Raw genomic sequence first — 27,858 nt, 5'->3', positions numbered from 1 at the left:
TATACACATACACACACACAGATTGCAGTCATGTCTAATTACTGTTTATTTGTTTGTCTTTTATTCAGCTTTTACAAAAATCAGTTAACGAGAGTAGAGTGAATCTGTTCAGCTGTGAATGCTACAGCCTGTTTACAAAGGGGTAAAACTGGTGAGAATGTAAATCATGTCTGATCATGAAGGGAAGTACAGAACATAAGAGCTGTTGCTGTCTGAAAATAATTATGTTTATTTATGCGAATTTCATACATTACACACATTTAACACTTAAGCTTTAAAATACATAAAGTACTGCTAAAAAGTCTGAAAAAAGATTTCTAAGAAATAAAGATAAATTAATTAAAATATTCAGCAATAGAGATTAAAAAATTAAATCAACACAACAAGATTTTAAAATAGGCCATAATATATTTAGAATTAAAATACAAAATAATTATTTATTACGAAAGTACTTAAACTTTTTGTATACTACTTATATAGTCAGATAATACAGGCAACAAAAGTCCCAAAAGCAGAATAATAAAAAGGTACAATCATAAAATACAAAATATAATCATAATTTAAAAAATCCCATAATTAAACAGTTAAAGTTCATTGTTATTAAAGCTCATCTTACAACATGTATTCAGCGTTCTGTCTCTAGTTTTTATTACTCAATTAACACATTCTGTAAATCAGTCTTTGAACCAAGTAATCATTAAAAATTAATCAAAAAGTAATCATTTAAAAAGCACAGTGTCAGCTCAATACACAACCAATACTGCATGAATGGATTTTAAAGCTAAAATCAAATCACTTTTACAATCCATTAATAAGTAATAAATGAGTAAATAAACAGAAAAATGCATATAGAAATTTGAAATTTTTACAAAATATTTTTTTTTACAAAAATATAAATATATAAGATTTTTTTATAAACTGTAATACTATTACCACTACTACTACTACTACTACTAATATTAAAATAGTAACCAGTTAACATCTAGTAATACATTGAATTGTTATACTGGGTTATATGGAATAAATGTTAACCTGGTAACAGCCAAATTCCATCCAATATGTGTGTATAAATATATTCAGACATTGTTCTTCCAGTATTATTCAAATGATGCCTTTATAAAATGATTAGATTTGTAAAAAAATAAAATAAAAAAAAAAAAAAGGTTTCCAGATACTACACTGCATGCTTACAATTAGATTTCCCATTTTTTCCTTTTCTTTGAATGTTTCAACAGTTCCTGGTTGGACAGTTTTCCTCATGGACCTACAAAAGGATGGCATTTTTATATAATTAATGTAAAATAATTCATTAATTAAATTAGTTATTCATGATGATTACTATTTGGTGTGATTTGTCAATCATTTAATAAAATTGTTTTAAAAAAGTTCCATAAATACTTTATGTACTCATGTGTATATAACAAGAGGTCACCCTGTGTGTTGTTTGATCCTGGTTTCTAGACAGTCAGGGCAAGAACTCAACATGGTAAGCCACGCTTTTGTTCAACCCAATTTCACCCAACCTCAAACAACCCAATTTCACCTCCGAACACCAGTTGAGTGTAATCTTCCCCCTGCGAGACTGCGTGTGGGGCAATTGTAATTAGCTAAATCCAGTGCAAGGATATATATTTAACAAGCTCCTTTAATACCATTTGCATTTCATACATAACGCCTTCATTTATTATTAAAACTCTCAGATTTTCACTAGCTGTAATTGTGCATACCCACAAATTCCTATGTTTTGCTTTTCCTCTTACCCATCGTCATTACTACCTCACTGAACAATGAATGGGACAAGCCACATATCTATAAATGGTCAATGCAAAATAGCTCATACATATTTATATTTGTGGGTAGGAAAAGAGACTAATTCACTTGCACATACAGTATATGTAAAGACTGATTTATAAAGTGTAAATCCTGTGCAGTTTTGTATGCAAGGGTTTATATATCTTATATAGCATTTCCTGTTTTTTTATTTGAACATGCACACTTTCATTCTGGAAACACAACCAGCCAGTAATGATTCTAATCTTGGACAAAAAGAAATGTGCGGATATGATTTGTTTATATCCAGGTTAAGAGATAACAGAAAATGATGCTTACCTGCATTTTTAGCCTTTATCCTAACCTGGGCATATGTTTGATCAGCATTTTCAGTGATCTTCCCTGAATAATGAAACACACACATACAAATAGTTTTAGAGCAAAAACTGAAATCACTGCAACTAATTTACAGAAAAGGCTAGTATGTGTTAGATTTTTAATTATTATGGTTACTGCATTGATATACAATTAGTTAATAAAATAAAAAGATATTTTTTAAATTAAGCAAATGACTACACTCATATTGCAAGTTCAATAAATAAAAATAACACAAGTTCATTATTTAACAAAGTGTGTGATCAGTGGCACACGAGACATGGTCATGATGTGCTGGGGCTGAGGGGTAATAAAGTTATATACCACTAATTAGATTCTAGAATGTGGGCAGAAACTGGTAGGGAGTAGAGGCTAATTTACCTGCACACAATTGTAAAGATTGTAATTTATAAAGTGTGAACTCCATTCATTTATGTTTATGCAAGTATTTATACATTTTATAAACATATTTGTGTGCATGTCAAGTCTTGTTTCATGTTCTTGATGCTTAACCAACTAACACCTTAATTGTAAAATCATGTACATTTTCATGTTCATGTACATTTTGTTCATGTACATTTTGAAATTTTATTCATATATAACAGATAAATGACTCCCACCTGCATTATACTTTTTGCCCTTCTTTATGACCTGGGCATAAGTCACATCACCAGTTTCAGCTAAATCCTCTGAAGAAATAAAAAACATTGCAACTGAACATTGCAACTGAATTACAGAACATTTTTTGTATGTTTTAGGTTTTTAATTATGATGATTACTACATTGATATAAAATAATTTTTAAACAAAATGTCATGTCATACGTATTGATGCATTATAACATTACCATTAACATCATCATATTTATGTCATGTTTAGATGATTTGTATTACTATGCTTTTGCAAACTTGTTTCCATATAAGAGCATCTGTCATATTACTAATGAGCAGATGTAGTTCATGATTGAGATTCCCCAAAATTGTTTGCAATACTGTGATTTTAGGGATTGTTTATCTTTGTGTACTGTGTTTCTCTGATCTCATCTTACCGTTATCTGTGTTCTGCTTCAGTTCTGAGTACACAGTGTCAGCTCCCTCACTGCTCTTTCCTAGTGGGCAACAGTCATTAATTTAGCATTTGCCAAGATAAAAAACACCATTCATATTAACCCCTTAATCTTCAACATCTACATAACATTTAACTCCTCTATTAGTGTGACTGTAGTTACAGAATGATTCATAGCAGTTTCTGAATCTTATGCCTTAAGATGAAAAATTAGCAAATACTACAAAGTGTTTAGCAAAAGCTTACATTTAATTTACACAGACCTTGTTTTCTCTTTGGTTTCTTTATATGTTTCATGTCAATTTCAGCATAAGTCACATCACTCGGTTCAGCATCAGACTCTATAAAATGGAAAAGAAGCTCAAAAGTGTGAAGTTAAATACTGTATGTTGAAACCTTTACAGTCCTGAAGCCTGTTGCATTAAAAGTGTACAAATCTACCCCATCAAACTGCTGTGTGTCTTGTGGGTGGAGCAGCTAACACTGAAGCTTATGGACTAATAACAATTTAAGTTTAAAAAGTGCTGTAATTCCTGTACAATTTATTCCATTAATTCTTTTCCTTCTATTTCAGTTTAAATAATGTGCACTGAAGAACACATTTGTACACACTACATATATATATCTAAATATATACAGTATATATATATATGTATGTATGTACTGTATGTATGTATGTATGCACACACACACACACACACACACACACACACACACACATATACTGTACAGTCAAGCCCGAAATTATTCATACCCCTGGCAAATTCTAACTTAAAGTTACTTTTATTCAACCAGCAATAATATGAAGAATTTTGGACATGCCACTTTTTGTTCAACTGTAAATAAAAGATGATTAATATTTTTTTCCACAATGATGCCTCTTGTACTTCGTCTTATTATCTTCTGGGAGACGCCATTTCTATTCAAGAAAAAACATGCTGGTTGAATAAAAGTAACTTTACGTCAATATTTGCCAGGGGTATGAATAATTTTGGGCTTGACTGTATATACAGTGCTCAGCGTAAATGAGTACACCCCCTTTCAAAAATAACATTTTAAACAATAACTCAATGAACACAAAACAATTGTCCAATATGTTGACAAGACTAAGTTTAATGTAACATCTGTTTACCTTATAACATGAAAGTAAAGTTAGTAATTTAATTTAAAACACACATTTTTCAGTTTAACTCAAATTAGGGTGATACAAAAATGAGTACACCCCACTAGTAGACATGTAGTACTTTGTATGGCCTCCATGATTGTTAATGACAGCACCAAGTCTTCTAGGCATGGAATGGACAAGCTGGCGAGCAAGGCGACATTTTGCAACATCCATCTTTTTCCATTTTTTAAATCCAACAGTGGCCTTAGATATGTGTTTAGGATTATTGTCATTTTGGAAAAGTGCGCAACGACCAAGGGCACGGAGTGATGGTAGCATCTTCTCATTCAGTATAGAGCAGTACATCTGTGAATTCATGATGCCATCAATGAAATGCAGCTCCCCGACACCAGCAGCACTCATGCAGCCCCACATAAGGATACTGCCACCACCATGTTTCACTGTAGGCACCATGCATTTTTCTTTGTATTCTTCACCTTTGCGACGCCATATAGTTTTGAAACCATCGGTTCCAAAAACATTTATCTTGGTCTCATCACTCCAGAGTATAGAGTCCCAGGAGTCTTCATCTTTGTCAGCATGGGCCTTGGCAAACTCTAGGCAGACTATTTTGTGCCTGGCCTTTAGGAGAGGTTTCTTTCCTGGACAGCACCCATGCATGGCATTCCTGTGCAGTGTACACTGTATTGTGTCACGGGAAATAGTCTTCCCAGTTTGGCTTTCTACTTCTTTAGATAACGGCAGTGAACTTGCATGCTGCTCCTCTCGAGGTGTTAACCCCCATGGACCTGGATATCTCTGAGATGGTTGCAGTTCCATCTTTTTTTAATTTTTGTGCCACTTTTGCTACAGTATTCTGACTGATAACACACATATACATATATATACACACACATTATATATACACATATACAAAGGGTTTCATGTTTTTAGATTTAATTGTGGTATTAACCACATCACTTTTTCTCAATGCAGTATCATCTGATGCACAAAAAATGTCATTTAGGCTGTTTTAATTGGCAAAGAACAGGAGCTATTGAACATTATTTCTTACAACAAAAAGACTCATGATCTTTTAAAGTAGTGTACAGTAGATATCATTAGCTTAATTGCAGTGTTTTAAGTGTTTCATTTCAATTTTGGAATATAACACATCCTGTGGCCCCCTGACTGCATCATCTAACACAGAAAGCAATTCAGATTACCGCAAAAGGCAGAAAAGTAAAAATTAAAGGAGTTATTTGGTTTAATGGAGGCCTTACCATTTTGTTTCTTTTTTCTAGCCATAACCTGTGGGTAGACTGTATTACTGGAGGCAGCTGCAGAATCATCTTAAATAGAATAAAACACAATATTGTCAGTATTATGCGGTCTTGATTTTAGTCACAGAAATGTAGATTGTATATGACCACCATACCTGTGACCATGATAGCAGCATTTTCATATATATTGTCACCAACTATTAAAAAAGAAAATTAGAGATTGTAAGCAAAAAATATTAAATGGCAGAAGATTGAGAAACAAATGCTGGTGTGTTTCTTGTTAGTACAAACTGACCTGCAGGCTGATTTGTGTCCTGATTCACTGCAGGAGACTGAGATTGTACACCTTCTCAAAAATCAAGCAGTGAACAAGTTAAACATTGACTTTAGACATACTATATTTATATGTGGAGCCACACGAACACAACAAAAATAGATGCTTATCTTCTTAAAAAAATTTAAAAGAAAAGATACACCATAACATCTGTTATCACACCTTTTTTCTTCTTGAAGAGCAAGAGCAGGATCAGTAAGATCATTATGATGACAAACAGACAGGCCAAACTTAGTCCTATAAATAAACCAGTGAATCCTGGAGCCGAAACTAGAGAAAGAATGGAACCTGAATATCCATTTAAACATTATATATTGAAATCGATTTTATTACAAATCTAACTAAAGTAAGAACACATGGTTTTCTCACCTCTGACTGAAACCCAGCTTTTCGGTGACTCTCCTCTCTCTGGGTGTTTACAGTGATAGAAACCTTCATCTGACTTTGAGACACTACTGATGATCATCTCTCCTGTAGTCTGGTTCTGGAGGATGGACTCATTTTTATAAAAATAAACACCAGAGTTTGAAGGTTTTTGTCTACTTAAACAGCGTAAAATCAGAGGTTGTCCCTCAGTCACAGGATGGACAGGACTGTCCAGGATTACATCATCTGCAGAAAAGAGAAAGAAGACACTGAATATGAAGTTTCTACATTATTACTGTAACATGCATGCCTTTATAAGGTTCCTCTGTGAGATTTCCATGGATTGTTGTCTAACATGCCATTTTACATGGAGCAGAAAACACAACAGGGTATTTTATATTCTTAGAAAAAAAGGACACTAAACTGTACATTTCCTTGTCACTGCATTGATATAGACTTTTTTATCCATTACCTGGTAAGATACATGCAGTGTGTTTTTTAATATTACCCCAAAAGCTTTCTATCTTGTACAGAGAAAGAGGGAAAGTTGAATATTCTGAAAAAATCAGGCAAATGAAAAATGTTGATAAATATGAATTTCCAGAAAGTTGAATATTATGACCTACTATTATTCACTTTTTTCCAGAATTCTGTTTTACTGGTGGATTCAGTGCTTATTTTTAACAAGACAAATATCATGTGGAACAACAAATTAACTGACATGAAACAGGTGTGTGTGATCAGTAAATTAGTTTATGGAAAATATCCATAAATGATTCAAGGTCTTGCAGGTCCTGCTACCCTGTCTGCCACACAATTAACCTCATACATCTTAATTTACCTCTTTCACCTTCTAATAAAGGGGTCAAACTTCGAGAAATTCCATCGAAAAGTCGAGTTATTGCTCTTCAAGATCAGAAAAGTTAAATATCCTGGGCATTTAAATGCACCAACTCAACTTTCCAAATGATTTTCTTTCTTTATTTTGGCTTTTAAAATGCTGAAATCAAAGCTGAAAAAACAAGGGGTGTGTGTTCAAATCCAGAAAATTGTGCTAAAGGTTTTCACCCCCTCAAGGTATACTGAACCAAATATGTGGTTACCTTCGGACAGCTAGGAACGTAACGATGGGTTTATTGTGGATTATTTGAGTTTATTTTGTCATTTTAGAGCAGTTTTGTAACCAGGAAGCGCTGGCTTTAGCTCTACAAAGGGGAAGAGGTTCAGACTGGCATACAGTCATGGGTGCTGTGTTCTGTAGTTAGAGGTAAGAAGTTATACAATTGATTTCTGGAGTATGTAGGCTTCATACTGAAGCCTTAGATGGGGCTATTCTCCTTTGAATTGAACATTTTTGTCAGACGGAATTTGTTTTGACTTTTTTCTGTGTTTCAGCTTCTATTACTCTGATCTGGTAATAGATATACTTATTTTATATTTTTAGATATACTTATACTTCTGCAGCAATCTCAATTGTTACCTTTATTTTTATGCCAGAATTATTCAAATACACCTTGTAGTTTTTAAGATATACTCATTTAAAGTAGAGCGTGTCATTTTCAAAAAACAGTCAGGAAAATAGGTTTAGAGCTTAAGATGAACATTACAGAAACTTAATAGCTATTTATAAATGCAGCTCATACAGTATGTTAAAGTGTTCCTCATTTACTCAGGTTATAAATATACATAACCAAGCAGTTATGTTAACTACGGCAGTGTGACTCAGACAGCAAGAATCAGAGAACTACATGAGCTGGAGCATCTAACAGTTTGTTCATTTGAAGTAAGAAATGTTAAGTCAAACATCTGAAATTGATTGAAAATTGTCTGGAAATTTTGTTTTAGAGTTTTTACTGCACTGCTGTCAATCAAAAGATTATAAACTTTTCTTGTGATATTATTACAAGTAAGCCATCAATTCAATTGTTTACAGTACTTAAGAATTGATTTCTCTAAATGATTTGGTTTTGTTTATTAAATATTATTGATGAGAACTGATGAAATGACTCACTGTGCACTGTGATGTTAACAGAATTACTGCGTCCTCCAGATTCAGACTGACACCAGTAAACTCCAGTGTGTGTTGTAGAGAGGGAGCTGATGTTACAATGTTTTCCTGAAACTGATGAACAATCAACCAATGTCTCAGTGTAACAGTATCCTCTCACTGTCCATCCAGTAGAGTCACTCTGGTCCTCACAGCTCAGTGAGAGAGAGTCAGCAGTAAAGTGTTGAGTTCTGTTCGGTCTGATGACCAGAGACACTGGAGAAGATTCACCTGTTAATAATTATATTAATATTATTACATTTCATTATAGGTCACTGTTATATTAACATTTATTATTAAAAAGAAAGAAACACAAGTTAATATATTAAACAATACATATAGCCTAAAATATGTTAGCAATGACAACAATTTACTGCATAAAAAGCAGTGATGAAAAGCCTCATCTAGTTCAAAAGATATCTCATAAATATATGATAAATGACACATTGGCCATTGTTTTGTACCAGGATGCATTTGAAGTGGTAAATCCACTGGGTTCTGGAGGGAAAAACATAAAGTGCTGTCTGTTTTCTTTACTCTAGCAGACATATCACCTCATCACAGATTTAGTGTAAATCAGATGCAGCTGATAATGCTTTGTCGATAATAGGATTATAAATATTAATATAGTGTCTTTGCACTGTGTTTTTACACACATATCTCTGTGCTGGTGATATATTTCCACCAAATATAGTTGTTGAAAGAGTTGTATAGGCTAGCAGTGTTGTATAAAGTACTAGAAAGCAATACTTGAGTAAAAGTACAAGTATCCTACTAGAAAAAGACTTTGGTGGAAGTGAAAGTCACCTTTTAGAATATTACTCAAGTAAAAGTCTTAAAGTATCTGATATTTACTGTACTTAAGTATCAAAAGTCATTTTCTGATATTTAATGTACTTAAGTATTTGAAGTAAAAGTAAAAAGTAAAATTTCAGTGATTTTCGATAGGCATAAGAGGCACTTCATCCAGTAGAAAGATTCATTCATTCCAATGTACAGAAACATTTCTTGCAAATATGCCCAGGGGTGTATAACGTTATCTTCTTCACCCTGTTCACCTCTATTGTCGGGGTGGTCGTCTACGACAGAGGTGGCTAACCAGCTTCTCCTGAGCCGCATGCGGCTCTTTGCCCGGATTCATGCGGTTCTTACGTTCATATCGAAGTTTGTGTGTCTTTTTAATGTGCGTGTTTGCTTCGCTTGAGTTCAAACGCACATGTGAGTGGGATGAAAATACCTCAAAGTTTCCCAGTAAGAGCAAGATCATTTGAGTAAACAATTTGTGTCATGTTCGCTCTCAAAATGGCAGGGAAAAAAGGTGATGATCATGTGTGCCCATGTGTATGATGTGGCTCTTTGTGGTAACACAGTAAAAAATGTGGCTCTGTTGTGGCTCGGGTTCAGTTGTGCTTCCGCCTCCTTTTGGCAACATTACGCTGAAATAGAGTGTGCGGAGCTGCGTAATGCAATCTAGGAGCTGTGATTTGCCAAACCTCCCTTATTGCAGTTGCAATTTTATTATTTTTTTTATTTTGTAGTAACGAGTTACGAAGATGCCTAGTGGAAATATAGCGGAGTAAAAGTATACATAAATTTAAATAGCGAAGTAAAGTACAGATACGTGAAATTTCAACTTAAGTATGGTAACGAAGTATTTGTACTTCGTTACATTACAACACTGTAAGCTAGGGATGAGAAACAATGTTTGTTGTTTTAGCAAAAGATGGTAAGGGATTGGACTTTGGTCAGAGTAAAGTGGAAGAGAAATATAGCAGAGAGTCATTGAGTTCTACTCCCATAAAGTCTTGTGTGTGACTGGTAGAGCATAAGGTAGAGCAAAATTCTACCATTCTACCAAAACACCTACCATTGAAGCTAACTATATTCTGAAACTACTGATGGCTCATTTTGCAGAACACACACACACATACATATATACATATATATATATATACATATATATATATATATATATATATATATATATATATATATATATATATATATATATATATATGTGCACACACAGTGGTGTGAAAAAGTGTTTTCCCCTTCCTGACTTTTAATGTTTCAGATCAAAAAAATTTTAATATTAGTTAAAGATCTTCTTCTTCTTTCGGCTTTTCCCTTCAGGGGTCGCCACAGCGAATCATCTCTCTCCACCTAACCCTATCTTCTGCATCCTCAACACTTGCACCCACTAGCTTCAAATCCTCATTAATTACATCCATATACCTCCTCTTTGGCCTTCCTCTTTGCCTCCTGCCTGGCAGCTCCATGTCCAACATTCTCCTACCAATATAGTCACTCTCCCTCCTCTGAACATGTCCAAACCATCTTAATCTCGCCTCCCTAACTTTGTCCCCCAAACGTCCAACATGAGCTGTCCCTCTGATGTACTCGTTCCTAATCCTGTCCAATCTTGTCACACCCAAAGAGAACCTCAACATCTTCAGTTCGGCTACCTCAAGCTCTGACTCCTGTCTCTTCTTCAGTGTCACTGTCTCTAAACCATACAGCACGGCCGGTCTCACCACTGTCCTGTACACCTTCCCCTTGATTCTTGCTGATATTTTCCTATCACACAGAACTCCTGACACCTTTCTCCACCCACTCCAACCTGCCTGCACTCGCTTCTTTACTTCTTTCCCACTCTCTCCATTACTCTGGACTGTTGACCCCAAGTACTTAAACTCCTGTACCTTCTTCACCTCTTCACCCTGTAACCTTACTATTCCACTTCCCTCCCTTTCATTCACACACATGTACTCAGTCTTACTACGACTGACTTTCATTCCTCTTCTCTCCAGCGCAAACCTCCACCTCTCCAGGTTTTCCTCCACCTGCTCCCTGCTCTCACTACAGATCACAATGTCATCTGCAAACATCATTGTCCAAGGAGACTCCTGTCTGACCTCCTCTGACAACTGGTCCATCACTATAGCAAACAGGAAGGGGCTCAGAGCCGATCCCTGATGCAGTCCCACCTCCACTGTAAACTCCTCTGTCTGACCTACAGCACACCTCACCACTGTCCTGCTCCTCTCATACATGTCCTGCACCACTCTGACATACTTCTCTGCTACTCCTGACTTCCTCATACAGTACCACAGCTCTTCTCTTGGCACCCTGTCATACGCTTTCTCCAAGTCTACAAACACACAGTGCAACTCCCTCTGACCATCCCTATACTTCTCCATCAACATTCTCAGAGCAAAAATTGCATCTGTTGTGCTCTTTCTCGGCATGAAGCCATACTGCTGCTCACAAATTTCCACCACCTTCCTTAACCTAGCTTCCACTACTCTTTCCCACAACTTCATTGTATGGCTCAGCAACTTTATCCCCCTATAGTTGCTGCAACTCTGCACGTCACCCTTATTCTTAAAGATCGGCACTAACACACTCCTTCTCCATTCCTCAGGCATCCTCTCACTTTCTAATACCCTGTTGAACAAACTAGTTAAAAATTCCACTGCTGCCTCTCCTAGACACTTCCAGACCTCTACCGGGATGTCGTCAGGACCAACTGCCTTTCCACTTTTCATCCTCTTCAAGGCCTTCCTGACTTCATCCTTTCTAATCTTATCTACTTCCTGTTCCACAGAGTTCACCCCTTCTACTCTTTTTTCCCTCTGATTTTCCTCATTCATCAGCTCCTCAAAGTATTCCTTCCATCTCCTCTGTACACTCTCCTCACTTGTGAGCACCCTTCCATCTCTATCCTTAATAATTCTAACTTGCTGCACATCCTTCCCATCTCGATCCCTCTGTCTAGCTAACCTGTACAAGTCCTTCTCTCCTTCTCTAGTGTCTAACCTAGTGTACAACTCATCATATGCCTTCTGCTTGGCCTTAGACACCTCCCTCTTCACTCTGCGCTGTAACTCCTTGTATTCCTGTCTATTCTCTTCAGTCCTGTCCATATCCCACTTCTTCTTGGCTAATCTCTTCCTCTGGATACTATCCTGAACTTCCTCATTCCACCACCAAGTCTCCTTATCTTCTTTCCTCCTTCCAGATGACACACCCAGCACCTTTCTCCCTGTCTCCCTGATCACTTCTGCTGTAGTTTCCCAGTCATCCGGCAGCACTACCTGACCACCCAGAGCCTGCCTCAACTTCTGTCTAAATTCCTCACAACATTCCTCCTTTTTCAGCTTCCACCACTTAGTTTTCTTCTCTATCTTTGACCTCTTCCTCTTACAGACCATCAGAGTCATCCTACACACCACCATCCTATGCTGTCTGGCTACACTCTCTCCCACTACCACTTTACAGTCACTAATCTCTTTCAGATTGCCTCTTCTACAAAGGATGTAGTCTACCTGTGTTCTCCTACCTCCACTCTTGTAAGTCACTCTATGTTCCTCCCTCTTCTGAAAATACGTGTTAACCACAGCCATGTCCATCCTCTTAGCAAAGTCTACTACCATCTGTCCTTCAAGGTTCCTTTCCTTAACTCCAAACTTGCCCATCACCTCCTCATCACCTGTGTTCCCCTCACCAACATGTCCATTAAAATCTGCTCCTATCACCACTCTCTCACCCGTGTGAATACTCTCAATCACCTCATCGAATTCACACCAGAATCTCTCTTTCTCCTCTAACTCACAACCTACCTGTGGGGCATAACCACTAACAACATTCAACATCACCCCTTCAATCTCTAACTTCAGACTCATCACCCTGTCTGACACTCTCTTCACCTCCAGAACATTCCTCACAAACTCCTCCTTCAGGACCACACCTACCCCATTTCTCTTACTATCCACACCATAATAAAACAGCTTGAATCCTGCTCCTATACTACGAGCCTTGCTACCCTTCCACTTGGTCTCCTGTACACACAGTATATCCACCTTCCTTCTCTCCATCATATCAGCCAGCTCTCTACCTTTCCCTGTCATAGTACCAACTAATATTAGTTAAAGATTTTTAAAGATAGTTAAAGATGTTATCTTTAATATTAGTTAAAGATAACACAAGTAAACACAACATGCAGTTTTTAAATGAAGGTTTTTATTATTAAGGGGAAACAAAATTCAAACCCACAAAAAAGTGTTTGCGAACCACAATTAGAACCATTATCCGCCAAATGGCAAAAACATGGAACAGTGAACCTTCCCAGGAGTGGCCGGCCGACCAAAATTACCCCAATAGCGCAGCGATGACTCATCCAAGATGTCACAAAAGACCCCACAACAACATCCAAAGATCTCAGGCCTCACTTGCCTCAGTTAAAGATAGGGTCTCCGATATTTGAGAAATGCTTCTGAAAACTGCGTTAGGCCACCAAACAAAACAATAAGCAAAACAAACGTGTAGCCAATGAGCAGAAAAGGGCGGGTCAATATGGGCGGAGAGAGTGTTCAGTGCTCATGTGTGCATATTCACAGATTGGAGTTTCCCGAGTCAATAACTCCTGAGATAAACGCTGTTACTACACAAAATCGTGGTTGTAGCTGCCTCTCTACATTACTACGATAGAAAAGAGGTGTTATTTGTGTAGTAACAGCGTTTAGCTCAGGAGTTATTGACTCAGGAAACTCCAATCTGTGAATATACGGCCAACTTCCTGCTCCTTCAGTTCTCTCCAGCGCTGGAAAGCTGATCCTATATTAACACGGGTCCTACTTCTTGCCTTATCGTAAGCCTTTTTTCACTTTCTTTGTTTTTATCCTCCATGTCAATGTTAAAACCGCTTTCTGCTAATGTCACACATGCGCACTGAACACTCTCTCCGCCACATATTGACAAGCCCCGCCCCTTACTGCTCATTAGACACACGTTTGTTTTGATTTTTGTTTAGCTTGTCGTTCCCAACTCAGTTTTCTGAAGCATTTCTCAAATATCGGAGACACGACCAACAAGGTCAGTGTTCGTGACTCCACCATAAGAAAGAGACTGGGTAAAAATGGTCTGCATGGCAGAGTTCCAAGACAACCGCTGCTGAGCAAAAAGAACAAAAGGCTCGTCTCAGATTTGCCAGAAAACATCTTGATGATCCCCAATCCTTTTGGGAAAATACTCTGTGGACTAACGAGACAAGTGTTTTTAAAAGGTGTGTGTCCCATTACATCTGGTGTAAAAGTAACACTGCATTTCAGAAAAAGAACATTATACAAACAGTAAAATATGGTGGTGGTAGTGTGATGGTCTGAGGCTGTTTTGCTGCTTCAGGAACCGGAAGACTTGCTGTGATAAATGGAGCCATGAATTCTGCTGTCTACCATAAAATCCTGAAGGAAAATGTGCAGCCATCTGGTTGTGACCTCAAGCTGAAGTGAACTTGGGTTCTGCAGCAGGACAATGATCCAAAACACACCAACAATCCACCACTGAATAGCTGAAGAAAAACAAAATGAAGACTTTGGAGTGGCCTAGTCAAAATCCTGACCTGAACCCTATTGAGATGCTGTGGCATGACCTTAAGAAGGCGGTTCATGCTCGAAAACCCTCCAATGTGGCTGAATTAAAACAAATCTGCAAAGATGAGTGGACCAAAATTACTTCACAGTGCTGTAACAGACTCAATGCAAGTTATCGCAAACACTTGATTGCCGTTCTTGCTGCTAAGGGCGGACCAACCAGTTATTAGGTTTATGGGGCAAGCACTTTTTCACACAGGGTCATGTAGGTTTGGATTTTGTTTTCCCTTAATAATAAAAACCTTAATTTAAAAACTGCATGTTGTGTTTACTTGTGTTATCTTTGAATGAATGAATGATGATCTTAAACATTAAAGTGTGACAAACATGCAAAAAAAAAAAAAATAAATCAGGAAGGGGCCAACACTTTTTCACACCACTGTGTGTCTGTGTTACTAGTACCGGTGTGGTCTTCTGCTGCTGTAGCCCATCCGCCTCAAGGTTCGACACGTTGTGTGTTCAGAGATGCTCTTCTGCATACCTCGGTTGTAACGAGTGGTTATTTGAGTTACTGTTGCCTTTCTATCAGCTCGAACCAGTCTGGCCATTCTCCTCTGACCTCTGGCATCAACAAGGCATTTGCGCCCACAGAACTGCCGCTCACTGGATATTTTCTCTTTTTCGGACCATTCTCTGTAAACCCTAGAGATGGTTGTGCAGGAAAATCCCAGTAGATCAGCAGTTTCTGAAATACTCAGACCAGCCCGTCTGGCACCAACAACCATGCCACGTTCAAAGTCACTTAAATCACCTTTCTTCCCCATTCTGACGCTCGGTTTGAACTGCAGCAGATCGTCTTGACCATGTCTACATGCCTAAATGCATTGAGTTGCTGCCATGTGATTGGCTGATTAGAAATTTGCGTTAACGAGCAGTTGGACAGGTGTACCTAATAAAGTGGCTGGTGAGTGTATATACTACCAGATCTACTGTTAACATATTGTGTCCAGTGCGGTCTCTTACTCACCAATAACATTTACCCAGAGTACATCACTGTAGTCTGTGTAGTAGACTGGGTTTCCTCTTCCAGCTCTGCACTTGTACTGACCTCCATCAGAGAGAATAACTGAACTGATGGTGTAGGAGTCTGTTTCAGTGGATTTAGTCTCAGTCCAATCTCTCCCTGTGTATTTGGACCAGTAAAACTTCCATCCAGCAGACTGTGGTGTCAGTGTACAGTACAGAGTCACTGAGTTTCCTGTCAGTACAGCTCCTTTAAGGCTTGATGTGAGTTGAGGTTTAGGTTTTTCTGTTAGAAATGAAACAGTTCATGATGTTAAATAGTCTGTAATACACTAATCACATTTACTGTGAAACATTATTACTGTCTCTGTGATGAAGCTAAACAAAGTGCTGAAATTATTTTAGATTTTTTATTTAGACACATCATTAATAAACTGTGATTGAAGTGAGGGTCAGAAAATAACTGCTGTGTGACGATGCAGGTCACTAATCTGTCTCTACATCACAGTAATTTATTTTATATGTGTATAGATTACAGAGTATTCTGATAATAAATGAAACAACAAAATGCAAATCTACACATAATCTATTTACTTGTAGACATAGTGGGAGCATTAACAAATGGTCTTGATTTTAAAACTTTGTGTTTTGCCTAAAAATAAATAAATGTGTTTACAACAAAACACATAAAAGTACATCATTAATTTAATATGAACACATTACACTAATTCGAGATCTCATCATTCTCACTAGGAGGTCTAATTAACATTCTGTATTTCCCAGTCTACTTTAATCACCTGCTTATTTACACTTTTAATAAAAACATCATCAATGCACATATAATCCATCACATGTATCCAAGTACTCAGCTGTATGGTTTGTCAGGAAAGGCTGCAAAGATGACAGAATAATGACCTGTTCCTCTTCCTCACCTGATTTAAACCCAACAGAGCTCTTCTCAAGTGTGAGATTTACAGTGAGGGAAAATAATATAGATCTCTGAACAGTATCTGGGACCCTGTGGTGTCTGTTTCAGCTAAAATAAGTCATGAACAAATAAAGACACTATTTCTATGGATGAGAGGCTCATGAAAGTCACTGAAAAGAAGGATGTCTATACTGGAAACTGAATACTATGAAAAGCCAAAAACATTGTCAAAAATTTCTTATTTGATATTTCACTTTGAAATAAGTGGAGAAAATCTTTATAATAATATAATAGTGTAATAACTTTACACAATGAAAATTGTGTGAAATGAAAATAAAATGAAATAAAAAAATAACTATTAGCAGTGTATTTCTTCAAAAGTAAAATTACTCATGACAAACATAAATACCCTAATAATTATGTATGCAGTGTAGATAGTGTTGTATTAAAATTTTTTGTTACATTTTTACATTGTTTATATGCAGTACATTGAATAAATATAATTAAAATGATGATCAAACTGTTAATTTGCTTTTGATTATGTTTATAAATTGTGTCTTATATTCTGAGCCATACTGCAGTCATTAGTGTTGTTTTAAAATCTCATTCAATCATTCAATCGTTTCTGTTAAATCACATCAGTGAAACTTATATGTATATATATATATATATATATATATATATATATATATATATATATATATATATATATGACTCACTACAGTGTTTTGGTGGAGCTAATTCAGTGGTAGAATGATGTGGTGGTGAGTAAGACCATCTCCCACCCATCATTCTGACCGTGTTTTACAGGAGGACTAAACTTACATGTCCTGTGGTGTATTGTGTTTTCTGTCTGCACTGTCCTTGTGTTTGCACTAGGTGCTCATTATGCATTTTATGTGGCTAGGACAACTTACTTTTATGTCCTTAGCTCTGTGTTTTATGTAGCACCAGCATCCTGGAGAAATGTTTCCATTTCACTGCAACAGCTATGTGTATAGGGTTAAAATGACAATAAAAGCTTCTTGACTCTTGAGATGTAGTTGAATCAGTGCAAGCTAATTGCTGTGTTGTTTTGGTGTAGTTGTTGTGGCACAGAGGTTAAGGCTCAGATGAACACTTCAGAAGCTTGTGTGCTCAAATCCCAGCACCACCAAGATGTTATTGGGCAAAACCCTTCAGCTCAGTTGTGTCCTACATCAGCAAAATACGTAAGTGTCCTGGGATACGTGTTATTTAATATAACATTAAAGTATCACAGTACTTTATTGTAAATGTGTGTCACAGTTTTTTACTCTAAATCTGACACTACTTTAATTTACTGCCACCTCAAGTTGTAGTAAAGTGTATTTTGCTGTTGGCAGATTGGGATGACAAAACCTGCACTGGAATCCTAAAGTTATTACATAACTTTATTACATAGTTTATATGCAGTACATTGAATAAATAGAATCAAAATGATGATCAAATTGTTAATTTGCTTCTGATGATGTTTATAAATTGTGTCTTCAATTCTGAGCCATACTGCAGACATTAATAGTATTTTAAATCTCATTCAATCATTTAAATCTTTTCTTTAAAAATGACAGCAGGGAAACTTGAAATATATTTTCAATCTAAAATCATAACAGATTCAGATTAAATATTAGGTGAAGAATTATGTGTGGCTCATAAATGTCAGGTTTCTTTCTAACAATTTAAATAATAGCCCAGGAAAAATGTCACAGCATCAGAATATCTAATATTTTGTAGTGATTATTTATTAATCAAAATAATCAGTTACTTAAAAATAGGAAAAAAGAAAGAAAAAATAATGCTGTAAAATCATAATAATGAGACTTTATTTTTCATATGATACAAACTGGAACAAAATCTAAAACTAGTGATACTTTTTCAATAAAAGTTATAACATTCATTAACAGACTCACTTGATACAGAGAGTGTAACAGAATCACTCATCTGTGACATCTGAGAGTCACTTGTCCTCCTCCCTCTGCAGGTGTATTGACCACGATGTGAGACTTTATCATAGCTGATGCTGAACTCCTTTGTTGTGGAATATGGGTACAATGTGTTACTGTCCCTAAACCAGTCGTACGTCCACTCAGTGTCTCTTCCTTCCTCTACATCACACCTGAAAGTCACAGTCTCTCCTATGAACACCTGAGTATCAGGGTTTATAGTCACTGTAGGTTTAGGACTCTCTGTAAGAAACAAACAAATCATTACTGTTTCTATTCTGTAGATAACCATTCAGAGTGTAGATACAGTATATCAGCTCACATGTAAATGATGAAACTCTGTCAGACAACAATCACCACTGATGAAGTAAATGTAGATCACAATTTTAATACAGACTCAGACCTAAAAATAATCAGGATTCTGTACAGACTGTATCTAAACAATTTATTATCTGAAATACTTTGTGTTTAATAATCCTGTTTATTTTAAAAAGACGAGACATCTTCAGAAATTCTGAATGTCAGCAAGTGAACAAGAAACTGCACATAAAAGATACAGATCGAATGACTGAGTATAAATTGTTTATTTGATTTGATTGTCTTTTTACTAGTGAATGGAATGAATGGAATTCAGTGAATTCACTGAATGGAAACACACACACACACACACACACACACACACACACACACACACACACACCTGTAATTAGTTCATAAATCATCATACACACTGACTCTCTAATCTCTCACATTGTATCAAATTAAGTGATTCACTATAAAAGTACGACCCTCATCCTCTTCACTCATTCACACTCAGGCAGGTCCCAACTCGAGTATTTTGATGTTTCTGAAGCAGTAAATTCATCAAGCCCTTTTTACAGCCCCTGAGCATCTTTTAAAATGCTTTTTGGTTTTGGTTTTTAAAAAGGATTTGGTGACATTTTCTACCAAAGTTAAACTAGTGCTGTGTCACTATCTTTCCAGCTCGATCTCACACCAGTCCTGCTCAGCCGTGTTCACACTTCACTTTAATAAAATTATTTATCTGAAAGTTTTCATTTTAAGTAGCCGTGTAAATATTCTGTGTTATATTCTGACTGTATTCACATGTTTATATGTTCAGTGTTGTGCAGAATCATTTAACAGAAAGTCTCTTACTCACCAATAACAGTTAGTGAGAGTACATTACTGTAGTCTGTGTAATAGACTGGGTTTCCTCTTCCAGCTGTGCACTTGTACTGAATTCCGTTATAGACTTTATCTGAGCTGATGGTGTAGGTGTCTGTTGCAGTCTCAGCCTCAGTCTCAGAGCTCTGTGTGGGTTTGATCCAGTAAAACTTCCATCCAGCAGACTGTGGTGTCAGTGTACAGTACAGAGTCACTGAGTTTCCTCTCAGTGCAGCTCCTTTAAGGCTTGATGTGAGTTGAGGTTTAGGTTTTTCTGTTAGAAATGAAACAGTTCAGAATGTGAAGTAGTCTTTACTACACTAATCACTTCTACAGTGAAACATTATTACTGTCTCTGTGATGAAGTCAAACAACCTGTTTATTATTGTTTTAGACTTAGTTCTGTTTAATTTGGATAAAAAAATAAACACAAAATGCAAATCTAAACATGAGCTATTTACTGTTGGATTCTGATTCCCCATGTACGATGAAACATGAATGAAGTCATGTCATTTCTTTCAAACATTCTTTTTCTGAATTTACTACAGTAAATGTTATAATTTTTTATATTTGCACATTTACACATCTTATGTTGTGAGTTCAGGTTTAGGTTTTTCTGTTAGAGAAGAAACACCCAGTTCAGCGGTAATGTAATATTTACTGCAGTAATCAGATTTAACCCTCCTGTTTTCCTTACCTGAATTCCTATGCAAATTAGGAGCGCAGAGTGAACTTGACCTTGTCTGTTTTGACTGCTTATAAAAAATGAAGTATATATGATAGCCATTTTTTTCACCTTTTTAGTCTAACTTGTTTCCAACATATTAACATATATTTAGCAAAAAGAAATTAATATTTGGTATAATAAACCTTACTTATATACAAAAATGCCTAATTTTTAGGAAAAAAAACAGAAATTTTGAATTATTTTCACTATAGAGGCACAAAAGTTGATGCACAATTACAGGTTGGTATATTTCAAAGCCAGGGGATTGTTTTGAAAACATTTTGAACATTTTTAATGTCAGCAAATAATAAAACCTGTTTTTTTCCAGGTCAAGTTGACTTGAATGCTTATAAATCAAAAATTATACAATTATCACCATTCTGTGTGATCAGTCTTACATTTGTGTGTGTGTGTGTGTGTAGCATCATTTCGGTAGATCATATTTTTATCAGCAACCAGAGGAGGGTGCTAGGGAGGAGAACCAAAACGCAGGCCAATTTCCAAAAACAAGAGTTTATTGGAATAACCAAAAGGTATATATATCAGCATAAATATAATATATATATCAAATGCACAGGAGATGTAGCCGGGGAAAGTCTATCGCGATCAATCGCAAAACCGGAAGTTCGATACACGAAAAGTAATCCACATAGAAAAAAAAGGAAGTAATCCAAGCATGGGCAAAAGTAATCCGAACAGGAAAAGAAGAAATCCAAACGGCCAAAAGCCGGAGAGCAAAAAAACCGGAAAAAGACCCGGCAGCAAAAATGAAACAAAAACTCACGAAGTAAATCCCAGGGGAAATCCGAGCCAGGAAGTCCACATGGATATAAACTGCAGCGAGGCGCAGAAAACCACACGGACCGGAAGAAGGCAGGAGCGACTAACAAATCGCGACGTCGTGACGAGAGATCATCTGGCGATAATCCAGCGTGAACGGCGCGCTTAAATAGCGCTGCCGAGTATAAAAGTCATGCGACGGGGATGACGTCACAAATGAGCGCCGCGAAGGTGAGCTTCGGAGGAGTACGCTGACAGTACCCCCCCCTCCACGGGGCGACTCACGACGTCCCACCAGGCTGGTCGGGGTGTTCGCGACGGAACTGGGAGATGAGGTCCGGGTCCAAGATGTGGCGCGCCGGAACCCAGGAGCGTTCCTCAGGGCCGTATCCCTCCCAGTCCACCAGGTACTGCAGACCCCTCCCACGGCGTCTGGAGCGCAGGAGCCGACGGACAGTGAACGCAGGGCCCCCATCAATGACCCGGGCGGGAGGAGGGGGTCTGGCGGAGGGAACCAGCGCACAGGCCTGGACAGGTTTCAGCCTGGAAACGTGAAAAGTGGGGTGGATGCGCAACACACTGGGCAGCTTGAGCCGGACCGCAGCCGGATTGATAACTTTAGATATCGGGAACGGGCCAACGAAACGGGGAGCCAGCTTTCTGCATGCCATCTTCAACGGGAGGTCTTTGGTGGAAAGCCACACCCGCTGCCCGACACGGTAAGGAGGAGCGGGGCGGCGTCTGCGGTTGGCCCAGCGAGCATAGCTCCGCGAAGATCTCAGCAAGGCGAGGCGGGCTCGTCTCCAGACACGACGACAACGTCTCACGAGGGCCAAGGCTGAGGGAACTGAGGCTTCTAGCTCCTGTGTGGAGAATAATGGGGGCTGATAGCCATAGGCAGCCTGAAAAGGGGACAGACCCGTGGCAGCAGAGGGCAGAGAGTTATGGGCATACTCGACCCAAACAAGGTTGGAGGACCAAGACGAATGATCCTCGGCACAGAGGAGGCGGAGACCCGTCTCCAGCTCCTGGTTGAGCCGTTCCGTCTGCCCATTGGACTGGGGGTGAAACCCAGAGGAGAGGCTAATGGAGATGCCTAAGAGCTGGCAGAATTCCTTCCAAAAATTGGAGGTAAACTGGGGTCCTCTGTCAGAGACTATGTTCCGGGGAATGCCGTGGAGCCGGAAGACGTGTTGGAGGAGGAGCAACGCTGTTTCCTTGGCCGAAGGGAGTTTGGTCAGGGGGACAAAATGGACGAGCTTAGAGAAGCGATCGACCACAGAGAGGATAGTGGAGTAGCCATCAGAAAGAGGGAGACCGGTAACGAAATCAAGTGAAATGTGAGACCAAGGTCTGTAAGGGATCGGCAGGGGACGCAGGAGGCCAGCTGGGCGAGATCGGGAACTCTTGTGTTGCGCACATACTGGACAGGCCGTGACAAAGTCCCGTGCGTCACGTCTGAGTGAGGGCCACCAGAAACGTCGCTGGAGGACCGATAGGGTCCGAGGGAAACCGGGGTGACAGAAAAGCCGGGAGTTGTGACACCACTGAAGAACTTGGGAACGGAGCTGGTCAGGGACATAGAGTTTGCCTTCAGGACAGTCAGTAGGAACCGGCAGGTTAGACACGGCTTGCTGAACCCTTCTCTCTATCCCAAGTCGGAGCGCCCGAACAGTGACGGAGTGGGGAAGAATGAGTTCAGCGATGGCCTCAACGGGATCGGGGGAGAACTGACGAGAGAGAGCATCTGGCTTCCCGTTCTTCGTTCCCGGCCGATAAGACAGCACAAAGTTAAACCTGCCAAAGAAGAGTGCCCAACGAGCCTGTCTGGGTTTCAGTCTCTTGGCAGTTCGGAGATACTCAAGATTTTTATGGTCAGTCCAGACCAGAAACGGTTGTTCCGCACCCTCCAACCAATGCCGCCATTCCTCCAGGGCGAGTTTGACTGCCAGTAACTCACGTTCGCCGATAGTGTAGTTCCGTTCGGACGAGGAGAGACGGCGGGAAAAGAAAGCACACGGGTGAAGTTTATTGTCCTTGATGTCCCTTTGAGACAAAACGGCCCCAACACCGGTATCAGATGCATCAACTTCAACCACAAATTGTTGCGTGGAATCCGGCAAGGAGAGGATGGGGGCAGAGGTAAAAAGCTGCTTCAGCTTCTTGAAGGCTTGCTCAGCTTGAGGCCCCCAAGAGTAGGGTTGAAGGGGAGAAGTTAGCTGGTGCAAGGGTGCAGCGACCGAGCTGTAGCCCCGGATGAATCGCCGATAGAAATTGGCAAATCCCAAGAACTGCTGGAGCTGCTTACGTGTTCCAGGGCAGGGCCAATCCCTAACAGCCTTGATTCTATCAGGATCCATCCGAACACTCCCTGCAGCCAGAATGAAGCCCAAGAAGGTGGTTTTCGTGACATGGAAATCACATTTCTCTGCCTTCACGTATAACTGGTTCTGCAAAAGCCTCTGGAGCACTGCACGGACGTGACGGGTGTGTTCCTCAGGTGTGCGGGAGAAAATGAGGATGTCGTCCAGGTAAACAAACACGAATAGGTTTAACATGTCCCGTAAAACATCATTAACCAGAGCCTGGAACACTGCTGGGGCATTAGTGAGGCCGAACGGCATCACCAGGTACTCGTAATGACCAGTAGGAGTGTTGAATGCGGTCTTCCATTCATCACCCTCCCGGATGCGGACTAGGTGATAGGCGTTCCGAAGGTCCAGCTTGGAGAAAATGGTGGCTCCCTGGAGGAGCTCAAAAGCGGAAGCCATGAGTGGCAACGGGTAGCGATTCTTGATGGTGATGGCATTAAGGCCCCGATAGTCGATACAGGGCCGTAAAGTCCCATCCTTCTTCTCCACAAAGAAAAACCCTGCACCGGCTGGGGATGATGACGGACGAATAATACCTGACTCCAAGGACTCCTGTATATACCGGGTCATGGCTTCCCTTTCAGGCTTGGATAGGTGGTAAAGGCGCCCCCGGGGGGGGGCAGTGCCCGGCAGGAGGTCGATAGCACAGTCATAAGGTCTATGCGGTGGCAGGGAAGTGGCACGAGCTCTACTGAACACTAGTCCCAGATCATGGTATTCAGCAGGCACCAGAGAGAGGTCGGATGGCAGGTCCTCCTTGACTGAATACAAGCGGGGTGTCAAGGTGGTCAGGCAATGAGTCTGGCAGTAGATCCCCCAACCAAGGACCCGGCCGCTGGACCAATCCAGGTGAGGGTTATGTTTCTGAAGCCAAGGTAATCCAAACATGACTGGGGCATGGGGCGAAGGGATAACCAGGAAGGAGATCCACTCCGTGTGTTCATTGGTGACAGACACCAGCAGGGGCTTGGTGCGGTAGCGAGCTCGGTGAAGGATATGGCCATCCAGGGCCCGTACCTGGAGGTTGGTGGGTAGAGGTTCAGTCTCGATCTCCAGCTGACGCACTAACTCCTCATCGAGGAACTCCGCGTCAGCTCCAGAGTCAACAAAGACCGCTAGATCATGTTCTTGGCTCTTGATCTGGAAACGTGCTCGGAGAAGTGGCTTAGGGGAGGCTAGACACCAGAGGCTCGCCGCGGGCTCCTCCTTCAACGGCGAGCCCTGTCTTTTGCTGGGCACGCGAAGGCAAAGTGTCCTGCCTTGCCACAGTAAAGACAGAGGTCGTGGGCCCGGCGCCGCTCCTTTTCTGCAGAGGACAGGAAACGCCGTCCTATCTCCATGGGCTGGGGAGGTGGAGGCGAGTGCGATCTGTTAGATTCAGAGCGGGGCTTCACATATGGGTTTCGGGGAGGCAAGTATGATCTGCCTGGTTCGACATGAGGCTTGGCATACGGGGTTCTGGGAGGCCAGGAACGGGTTGGGCGTCCCTCCTCTCTTCGTTCCTGGATACGGCGATCGATCCTGGTTGCCAGACAAACCAGGTCGTCAAGCTCATCGGGGAGTTCTCGGGCCGCGAGTTCATCCTTCACCTGGGGGGCCAAGCCGCGGTAGAACGCGTCATAGAGCGCTGTGGGGTTCCACCCACTGTCCCCAGCTGCCATGCGGAAATCCACAGCATACTCCGCCACGGAGCGAGACCCCTGAGATGATTCGAACAGGGCTCGAGTGGCGTCCAGCTTGGGTAGCGTGGAGTCAAAAACCTTGCGCAGTTCTGCTGAAAAGGCATCAAATGAAGAACAGATGAAAGTCTGACGTTCCCACTCTGCTGTAGCCCAGATCTTGGCCTTGCCAGACAACAAGGAGATGACGTACGCTACCTTAGACCGATCCGAAGGGAAGGAGGAGGGTTGGAGCTCAAAAATCACTGAGCACTGCATCAGGAATGCGCGGCAAAGTCCCGCCTCTCCAGAGAAGCGCTCGGGGTGAGGCAGATGTGGCTCCCGCATGGGGTTTTGGTTTTGCTCCACCATGGGTAGGGGGGGCTGGGCCGGTGGCCTCAGAAATGGTGAGGAGGCCTGTGCCGTGGTGAGCATGCTCATGCGCCGAATGAGTTCATTAGTGGACGAGGCTATCTCCTTGAGTTGACGTTCGTGAGCAGCGGAGGATTTGGACAAGGAGTCGAGCTGTGACTGTAACTCCTGAGATCCTGCTGGGTTCATTGTTGGCCAGATGATACTATCAGCAACCAGAGGAGGGTGCTAGGGAGGAGAACCCAAACGCAGGCCAATTTCCAAAAACAAGAGTTTATTGGAATAACAAAAAGGTATATATATCAGCATAGATATAATATATATATATCAAATGCACAGGAGATGTAGCCGGAAAAAGTCTATCGCGATCAATCGCAAAACCGGAAGTTCGATACACGAAAAGTAATCCACATAGAAAAAAAAAGGAAGTAATCCAAGCATGGGCAAAAGTAATCCGAACAGGAAAAGAAGAAATCCAAACGGCAAAAAGCCGGAGAGCAAAAAACCGGAAAAACACCCGGCAGCAAAAATGAAACAAAAACTCACGAAGTGAATCCCAGGGGAAATCCGAGCCGGGAAGTCCACACGGAATATAAACTGCAGCGAGGCGCAGAAAAACACACGGACCGGAAGAAGGCAGGAGCGACTAACAAATCGCGACGTCGTGACGAGAGGTCATCTGGCGATAATCCAGCGTGAACGGCGCGCTTAAATAGCGCTGCCGAGTATAAAAGTCATGCGACGGGGATGACGTCACAAATGAGCGCCGCGAAGGTGAGCTTCGGAGGAGTACGCTGACAATTTTACCCTCTGCTAAGCAAAGGCATATCAAAAGTGTGAAATATTTACAATTATGCAGCTTTTTTTTCTGGAAGCCTAATGAAATGCAATGCCCTATTTGTGTGTGTGTGCATGTGTGTGTGTTTTGGGTGCGTGTGTTAGTGGACATTTTATGTGTGCATTTTTGTGTCTGTATGTATGTTCATTGCGCTAAAAAGGGCAAAAGTGTGACCTATTGTCCCACTAAATGTGGCCGGGTCCAACTGACCCTGGAGGATCCAAAACGCAAAATATATAGTGGTCCGAACACACAGTTCAACGAAAATGGACAAAATTAATTTGCAAAGTTCAAAATTTGGAACAATCCTGCTAAATTTCATGTAAATATGTGGAAGAAAACTCAAGTTATGACACATTAAACTTTCATTAAACCTTCCAGCAGGGTCAGATAGACCCGAGGAAAATACAAGGGTTAAAATGTAAAGAATATCTTCTGTCTCTGTGATGTTACTGGTCTCAGAAAAACAATAACTAAACTTACATCTTTTCTTAATATTTTATTACTTTACTAGTGTAGCCTATTCTTTTATTTGTAGAGCAGTTAAAAATGCTTAAGGATGTTGTAATAAATAAACAAATGAATAAATAAACAGTTATTGGTCAATTGATAAATGCTAATAAAAGTTCTTAATATCTAAGTGCTGATTTTCTAAAAAATAAAAGCTTCTTGACTCTTAAGAAGTAGTTGAATCAGTGCAAGCTAATTGCAGTGTTGTTTTGGTGTAGTTGTTGTGGCTCAGAGGTTAAGGCTCAGATGAACACTTCAGAAATTATGTGCTCAAATCCCAGCACCACTAAGATGTCATTGGGCAAAACCCTTCAACTCAGTTGTGTCTTACATCAAGCAAAATACGCAAGTGTCCTGGGACACGTGTTATTTAATATAACATTAAGGTATCAAAGTACTTTATTGTAAATGTGTGTCAGTCATTTACTCTAAATCTGACACTACTTTACTTCACTGCCACCTCAAGTTGTAGTAAAGTGTATTTTGCTGTTGGCAGATTGGGAAGACAAAACCTGTACCACCAACTGCACTCATCACTATTTATTTATTTTCATCACTCAACTAAACATACTGATATTTACTGTGAAGCCACAGCAGTGAAACTCTGAAATCTGTTCTCAAACATACAAAATCATGACAGTAACATCAGCTTTAGACTATTAAGTAAAGAACATGTTTTTTATACAGATCAATAAAATGAAAAATAAAATCAAAGGGAAAAGACTGGCTAATAAGTGATGATTTGTGTCTTGACCAGAAATGAAGGGAATTTGAGGTTTTAAGATAGAAAAGTGAAAATTTAAAGTA

At 39.8% G+C, this 27,858-nt stretch overlaps 1 protein-coding gene across 1 annotated transcript in view; it reads right to left on the bottom strand.

Annotated features, from left to right (window-relative positions):
- Positions 1-404: 404 nt before the first annotated feature.
- LOC132848921 (immunoglobulin superfamily member 1-like) overlaps positions 405-27,858 on the bottom strand; it is a 46,103-nt gene continuing 18,649 nt past the window's right edge. Inside the window, exons 5-18 of the mRNA XM_060875020.1 lie at positions 19,790-20,068; positions 18,595-18,870; positions 15,743-16,024; positions 8,309-8,575; positions 6,301-6,543; positions 6,094-6,201; positions 5,893-5,943; positions 5,753-5,794; positions 5,598-5,666; positions 3,473-3,550; positions 3,193-3,252; positions 2,766-2,834; positions 2,110-2,172; positions 405-1,264 (exon numbers count right to left, since the gene is read on the bottom strand). Coding sequence (XP_060731003.1) covers positions 1,257-1,264; positions 2,110-2,172; positions 2,766-2,834; positions 3,193-3,252; positions 3,473-3,550; positions 5,598-5,666; positions 5,753-5,794; positions 5,893-5,943; positions 6,094-6,201; positions 6,301-6,543; positions 8,309-8,575; positions 15,743-16,024; positions 18,595-18,870; positions 19,790-20,068 — 1,895 coding nt within the window. The 3' untranslated portion in view covers positions 405-1,256. The remainder of the gene's footprint in view (positions 1,265-2,109; positions 2,173-2,765; positions 2,835-3,192; positions 3,253-3,472; positions 3,551-5,597; positions 5,667-5,752; positions 5,795-5,892; positions 5,944-6,093; positions 6,202-6,300; positions 6,544-8,308; positions 8,576-15,742; positions 16,025-18,594; positions 18,871-19,789; positions 20,069-27,858) is intronic.

This window comes from Tachysurus vachellii, chromosome 7 (assembly GCF_030014155.1).
Source record: "Tachysurus vachellii isolate PV-2020 chromosome 7, HZAU_Pvac_v1, whole genome shotgun sequence".
In the NCBI taxonomy this organism is placed as follows: domain Eukaryota; kingdom Metazoa; phylum Chordata; class Actinopteri; order Siluriformes; family Bagridae; genus Tachysurus; species Tachysurus vachellii.
The sequence above is the reverse complement of the archived record's forward strand: the minus strand, read 5'-3'. Positions and strand labels throughout refer to the sequence as shown.